Raw genomic sequence first — 7,489 nt, forward strand, 5'->3', positions numbered from 1 at the left:
ATGGAAATGTGAGATCTTGAATTTTTAGAAATGTTAAATCTTGAATTTTGATTGTGTTTCGGATTGTTCAAACCCTAGCTACGGGCTAAATCTTTTGCCGGTTCATGTGGATATGATGAACTCATAACTCTAACGCTTAGGGTTTTAGTTTCTATGTAAACGATTATTGATGTGCATTTATTTACAATTGAGTTGTGTTATAAGGCTACCCATAGTAGGCGCCAAGCCCCTCCACATCACTGGTCCACCATTGAACCATTACGGTGTGGCGCCAAGGGACGTTAGCCCCCTTCTTCGTTAACCACATAACGAGCGTTGAGCTCCTCTCCACCCCTTCCACCAATCACATGCACACACACACATTCATTTTTATTTTTATTAATTTACTACGTGAACCACTACACTCTTGTGAAAGTGTGGTTTAGTTAAAGCCCAACTGCCTACGTGGCAGTATCGTGGCACGAACTTTTTCACTTTCTAGCTAAATCACTACACATAATCTAAGTGTTTTTCGTTCAACCACACATTTTTATTAATATTTGTTGGATCTTTCCATGGATGATTCATACATATCATGTAACACCAACTTCATATTGTGTGATTCTTTATTCATGAGCATTTACTTGATTTGGGTGTTCATGGCATGAGAGTAGGCTTAGTTATTGGATTAATCTTATTAATGATTGAAGTTAGTGTTGATGGATGATATAAACTTGTATTAAATGTTTATATTAGCTAAATGAGTGTAATTGATTGTGAATTAGACTTGCTAAAAATCTAAGGTGGATGAACATAAAGAGCTTTATGATAATTACTGAGTCTAATATGAGTATAGTTGTTACGTTTTATAAAGTTTATTGACAATGGATGGAGCTTAAGTCATGAATAACTGTGATTAGTGACGAAGACATTCATGTTAACTTTACAATAGTTGTGGGTTTAGGTAACTTAATGAATAACATGCTCTACCTTAAGGTCACCTGTCCATGTGGTCATATTTTCGGATCGTTAGCATGAAAAAACCTTGGAAGGGCTCTAATCCAAGTGAATACCTTCACTATCTTGATCTTGTCATACTTAAAGTTAGGTTTGTTTAACTTGTTTTAAATTGTTTAAATGTGACCTAAACAAAATCATCACTTCCCCTGCTTGCTAACTAGTAGTACATGGTTTGTTTGAAATACTCAAATGCTCCATGGAAGTTAGTACATGCTATTTACACTTTTCTTATTGTAACTTGGTCGTTAACTCTTACATAAACCCTTTCCAAATTCAAGACTTGAACGCATCGATGGTGGTGTGCAAGTGAAATGAGAAAAGAAAATACCTAGACAAAACTATATCTCTTTTTGACGTTGTCTTTAAATAGACGAACCAAAATTACCCCCATAAAATACTATGTGTCCGACTTTTTGAATCAAGTGTACAATATTCTGTAAATCCAAAATCTGCTTAATTGGCTCCTAATGCTAATTTTTTTAACCGCCAACAAAATTAATCCGAGCACTCTTGGGGTACCCACTGGACCAAACAGAGAACTCCAAGAGTAACCTGAGTCCACCACCAATTCTAGGGAAAACCCGGTAACCCACCCGTCCGTAAGCACGACGGTGAAATTACCGGTAAAATCTGTTTGGCTCAAGGATCAAACTCAACTTTCCCTGGATCTCCTATCATTACCCTCCAGTAACCCACTCTGCACCAAGTGAGAGTTGAACCTGCTTCTAATCCTAATCTACTCCTATTAATCACCTATACTTTCGCCTTATAAAATTTAAACCCTCGTCTTTTAGATAGATGGGATACACCTTACCATTAGAATGCCCTTTCAAGACTGATAAACCACACATACCAAAATCTTTTACCCAAATGAGATCTATAGTTTATTTATTTATTTATTTATTTATTTATAAATAAATAAATATAATAAAATCTTTTAAATCCTAACCAAGTGTAAGAAAAGGTCCATATATGATTACACTGAAAAAAGAAGGAGCGCGCACGTTAGTCCATGATGGCGCACAAGAACTTCAGTGTCACCCCAAAATCTCAATAAATCTTTGTTATGATCCTCTGTTTTTTATATATATTCAAACACACCCCAAATCACATCTACCCTTTTTTACAAAAACTCTCTCTCTCTCTCCTCTGTTTTCACTCTGTTTTAATTAATATAGTTGTAACTAAAATCAGCAAGCAAGAAGCACCCAATTAATCCAACTGTAGCAATTAATGTTTGTAAAAAGAATGAAATTGATTGGGGAACTGAAGAACCCATCTCTTTAAAGGTCTGATTCCTCTGTTTTTTCTACTTTTTTCATTAAATACTCTGTTTTCTTTTGATCATTTGCAGTTTGTTGTAGATTGTGATTGTTATTGATTATAAAGATGGATACCAGAGTGAAGAAGAATTTAAGCGCCATGAAAACTTCATTCAGACATCCAAAGGTAATTTTTTTAATTCAATTGTTTTTTTATTGATTTATTTATTTTTATTTCAAATTTGGATCAAATCCAATTTGGATTTTGATTCTTAAAAGTGGTTTTTGGATAAATTAAAGAGGTGGGTCAGTTAAATCTTATCCTTTTGAAATGTTTGAGTGATTTTCTTTATTGCATTTTGATACTTTTCTTGTGGAAGATGATTGTGATGTTCTTTATTTACTTTATTTATTTATTTATTTATTTATTTTTTAAATATGAAAAAAGATTGGGTTGCAAATGGAAATGGAGGCTGAGAAAACAAGCACTAGCACTAGCACTTGCAGAAGAGGATCAGTGAGAGAGAGAAAAATGGCATTGCAACAAGATGTACATTCATTGATGTCACCATTGACTTTAATTTCATATTTTTATGGTATTTAATTAGGTTGCGCTAAACGTACATCTGATTTGTTTTTACTAAACGTACCCCTTGAGAAATAAGGTGTTATACGGCCAGTATAAAAGGGTGAATGTTACTTATACGGTCCGTATAAACTGGCAACATTTGTATGTTGCTTCTTATACGGTCCGTATTTTTTTTATCTAAAAATAAATAAATTAAAATCAGTCAAATCAATAGGGGTGTATTCAGTAATGCGTTACGTTTAGCCAATCCCTTTTATTATTGAAATATTAATTTCTTATTTTTTTTTTGTAATTTATTTCAGGTGGATAAGCTAAGGAAGAGGCTTCGACACGAAGAGAATGTTCATCGCGCTTTAGAACGTGCGTTCACTAGACCGTTAGGAGCTCTTCCGCGCTTGCCTCCATATCTCCCTCCTTCTGTTAGTACTTTGATCACTAACAATAATGTTATCTATTTTTTTATAGATTTAAAATGTGTTTTATTGGATATTAATTTTAATAACAATTGGCAGACATTGGAGCTTCTAGCAGAAGTTGCTGTTTTGGAAGAAGAAGTTGTTAGGCTTGAAGAACAAGTGGTGCATTTTAGGCAAGACCTATATCATGAAGCAGTCTACATATCATCCTCAAAAAGAAATCTTGAAAATTCACTTGATTTTCAAGAACAAACAAATGGCCAACACAAAGCTTCCAAGTTATCACCTCAAATCGAGACCGAATCATCAACACCTATTGAAATATCACCCATTGCTTCAGGTAGTTTTAATCATTCTTAAAAGAGTGAATTTCAAGGATTGTACTTTATCTTTATACCCATTTTCAGGCGCTGCCCTTTATGTTCAAAATTGACGAGTTTTGTCCTTTATGTTTTCATATGATCATATCATACACGTTTTGTCTTTTAGGCCTAACCCAGTTAGTTTTTTCAGTTAAATTTGGTCATATGCTTTGTACATGAGAGCATTTTTGTCAATTCAAAGGTAAGTTCAACGGCAGATTTACTGCTCAAAGCTTCTGCAACCTTTGAATTGACAAAATTGCCCTCACATGCAAAGCACATGACCAGATTTAACTGAAAAAACTAATTGGGTTAGGCCTAAAGGACAAAACTTGTATGATATGAAAAAATAAAGGACAAAACTTGTCAATTTTGAACATAAAGGACAACGCCTGAAAATATGTATAAAGATAAAGGACAATCTTTGAAATTCACTCTTCTTAAAATACAACTAACTAGTATGAAAAAAAAAAAAATTAAAAATCTAATTTTTAGTTTTTATCTTTGTTTGATAATTTTGGTAGCAAAAGAGAATCAGTCATCAAATGCCACTAAGAACAAGCATCGTTCGCCAAATCCAAAAGCGCAAACCATTGATTCGTTAGCTAGAAGACCGCCGGTTGATTCGAAGTCACCAGGGAAGCATTTAGGTCCTAAAAAGTTACAGGTGAATCTAGTTTAAATAATTTTATTTATGTTTGAAAATATGGTTTTATATCATCTATTACTTAAATTTGTGTACAAACAGTTTGAAGGAAGAACAATGGAGGTTGCAAATGTGGATGATGATCCAAACAAGATTTCCGAAAGTATTTTGAAATGTTTGATGAACATTTTCGTACGAATGAGTTCAACAAGGAGTAAAAGTATGACGGAAATGCCAACTTCATTGACAAAAAGTGAAAGCGACAAAGAAACCGAGTTTAGGGATCCTTATGACATCTGTTTCGAATTTGAGAAAAGAGACATCGGCCCGTATAAGAATTTTTATGCCATTGAAGCGACCTCTATCAACAAAAACCGAACAACAAATTCTGTGTTTTTGATACAAAGATTAAAGTAAGTGTTTAATATTTTCAAGTTCTTTACTTTTTTTTCTTTTATCCTTTTAACTACATGGTGTTTAATGGATTGTGTTCGCGGGCTTGTGGGTCGAACCCAAAACGAACATACAGCTTCTGGTTTTTTTTTTTTTTTTTTTTTTTTTTTTTTTTTTTTTTTTTTTTTGCATATTAATACTTTAAGTTACAAATGTACAATCAAAACTACATATGGATGTAAAACAATTACATGAGTTAATTACTGTTTTCGTCCCTGTGGTTTGTCAAAAATCACTATTTCAGTCCATTAGTTTAAAAATTGCGATTTCAGTCCCTGTGGTTTCACTTTCGTAACCATTTCAATCCCTGTGGTTTCACTTTCGTAACCATTTCAATCCATTATTCTGTTAAGTACAGGGACTGAAATGGTTACGAGGTGGACTGGAATGATTACGAAAGTGAAATCACAGGGACTGAAATCGCAATTTTTAAACTAATGTACTAAAATAGTGATTTTTGACAAACCACAGGGACGAAAACAGTAATTAGCCAGGTGACAATATCTTTTTAAACTATTGGCATAAAATAGCCAACTAGTTTAATTTATCGCGGAAACATATTTTCAAAAGTATTTAAATATATATAAACAGGTTCGACAAGAAATTGTCTTAAACCAGTTTAAACTAAACCTAAACCGTTAAAATTTCGTATTATGTTCATGTAATGTCGTAAATGCACACCCCTAATTTTAACCAAGTTCTAATCTAAATTCTTACTTCTCAAGGCTCCTGCTTGGAAAACTTGCATCGGTCGAATTAACGAGCCTAAGTCATCAAGAGAAGCTTGCTTTCTGGATCAACATTTACAATTCATGCATGATGAATGTAAGTGTTTAAGACTTTGATAACTTTCTACATGTTTGGTTAAAAAAAATAAAATTAAGTTCATTTAAATCATGCTAAATTTTCAGGCATTTCTTGAACATGGGATACCAGAAAATCCAGAGATGGTTGTTCAACTAATGCAGAAGGTAATGTAATTTCCAGCACATATATAAGATTCAAATGTATAAATTATTTTTATATGATTATTTTCTTTATTACACAGGCAAAAATAAATGTTGGAGGCTATTATTTAAACTCAATCACCATTGAACATTTCATATTGAGACTCCCTTATCATTCAAAATATGTAAGTAAACATAAAAAATAAAAAATAAAAAAATAAATATTTTCCATTTTGTGATCCATATATTTGTCACCAAGGGTTAATATTTGTATAATTTCTTGATCTATTATATTAGACTTTTGCAAAGGGTGTAAAGAATGATGAGATAACTGCAAGAAGCGTATTCGGGTTGGAATTATCAGAACCGTTAGTAACATTTGCTCTCTCATGTGGAAGCTGGTCCTCTCCTGCTGTAAGTTGTAGTTAATATTCATTAAAACACAATCTTGATGCATAAAAAAATATGATTAAAGATTGTGATCTTTTTGTAAAATAACTAATTGCATAATATTTGTTAAAATTAAAGCATATATCAAAACTGATTCATACCCATGATCTAAAAAATAAAGGTGAGAATCTACACGGGATCTCAAGTCGAAACCGAGCTTGAAGCCGCGAAAAAAGATTATTTACAAGCTGCAATCGCGATATCAACTACAAAGAAAATGGTGGCGATTCCGAAACTATTGGATTGGTATATGCTTGATTTTGCTAAAGATATGGACTCATTGTTGGATTGGGTATGCCTTCAATTACCAAATGAAATTGGCAAAGAAGCAATGAAGTGCCTTGAGAGAAATAAAAGCGTACCGCTTTCACATTGTCTTCGGGTAATCCCTTACGAGTTTCGTTTTAGGTATCTTCTGCACAAATAAAATCTTTTTTTTTCGCGGGTCTCATTCAAAGATTCTTGAGTTATAGATTTGTAGACAAATTATTATACATAATGGAAGTAGATATATAATCAACTCAACCCATTGTAAGTATTATTCATTAAGTTGGTATATTATTTATATCTATATAGATTTTTATTTTTGCTTTTTGTGGATTTATGAGCTTGTTATTGAAGATATTTGTTGTGAAAGCAAATTGAGTGTGATGTAGTGTAGGGATTTTATAACAAGAAGGTATATATTGAATGCATAAAATGGGATTCAGTGTTATTTCCAGGCCCTCTTTTGGCCTTTGAGTTGCATTATTTTCAAATATATATTATATTTATACATAAATATAATGGCAAAAGAAGAGAATAAAGGGAAAATAGAAGTGGTCCTTAAAGGACAATGACATCCAAATTGAAGCAAAGAACAAAAAGTGATGTCTTCTTTTGATATTTTTAAAGCAGTGGGGGCATCCCCTATTGTTCTTTCAGAGTCAAAAGTAAGGTAGCGTTTGGTATGAAGGAATGGAAGGTGGAATGGAATGGATCATTTTGATGGAATGAAAATAAACATGTTTGGTTATCATTGGTAATGGAATGGAGCATTCCAAGGGAATGTAACTCCTTCCAAATATAACAATTTCCATTCCTTGGCATATAGGTGTTTTTTTTCTATTCCTTCAAGGAATGGAAAGAACTATGTTGTTATTATTATTATTATTATTATTATTATTATTATTATTATTATTATTGTTATTATTATTATTATTATTATTATTATTATACTTTTATTTTTATTTTTATTTATATTTATATTTATTAATATTCAAACTAATATTAATATATATGAAAAATCTATTATTAATTTTTTATCATTAATATATTATTATTATTATTATTATTATTATTATTATTATTATTGAGTCAATTATA

The 7,489-nt window shown here is 32.0% G+C and overlaps 1 protein-coding gene across 1 annotated transcript; it reads left to right on the top strand.

The window, feature by feature from the left end:
- The first annotated feature begins 1,954 nt into the window (after positions 1-1,954).
- On the top strand, positions 1,955-6,715 carry LOC110936203. The gene is made up of 12 exons (XM_022178545.2): positions 1,955-2,288; positions 2,364-2,448; positions 2,710-2,811; positions 3,153-3,269; positions 3,363-3,606; positions 4,153-4,295; positions 4,377-4,687; positions 5,453-5,552; positions 5,639-5,698; positions 5,776-5,859; positions 5,972-6,088; positions 6,246-6,715. The coding sequence occupies exons 2-12, from the start codon at positions 2,389-2,391 to the stop codon at positions 6,549-6,551; spliced, it is 1,644 nt and encodes a 547-aa protein (XP_022034237.1). The 5' UTR covers positions 1,955-2,288; positions 2,364-2,388; the 3' UTR covers positions 6,552-6,715.
- Positions 6,716-7,489: the final 774 nt, after the last annotated feature.

The sequence above is a fragment of the Helianthus annuus genome, chromosome 4 (assembly GCF_002127325.2).
Source record: "Helianthus annuus cultivar XRQ/B chromosome 4, HanXRQr2.0-SUNRISE, whole genome shotgun sequence".
Classification (NCBI taxonomy): domain Eukaryota; kingdom Viridiplantae; phylum Streptophyta; class Magnoliopsida; order Asterales; family Asteraceae; genus Helianthus; species Helianthus annuus.

Coding starts and splice junctions, on each gene's coding strand:
- LOC110936203 (XM_022178545.2), top strand. CDS start 2,389: ATGGATACCAGAGTGAAGAAGAATTTAAGCGCCATGAAAACTTCATTC. Junction 3,270..3,362: donor CTCCATATCTCCCTCCTTCT/GTTAGTACTTTG, acceptor AACAATTGGCAG/ACATTGGAGCTTCTAGCAGA. Junction 5,860..5,971: donor TCCCTTATCATTCAAAATAT/GTAAGTAAACAT, acceptor CTATTATATTAG/ACTTTTGCAAAGGGTGTAAA.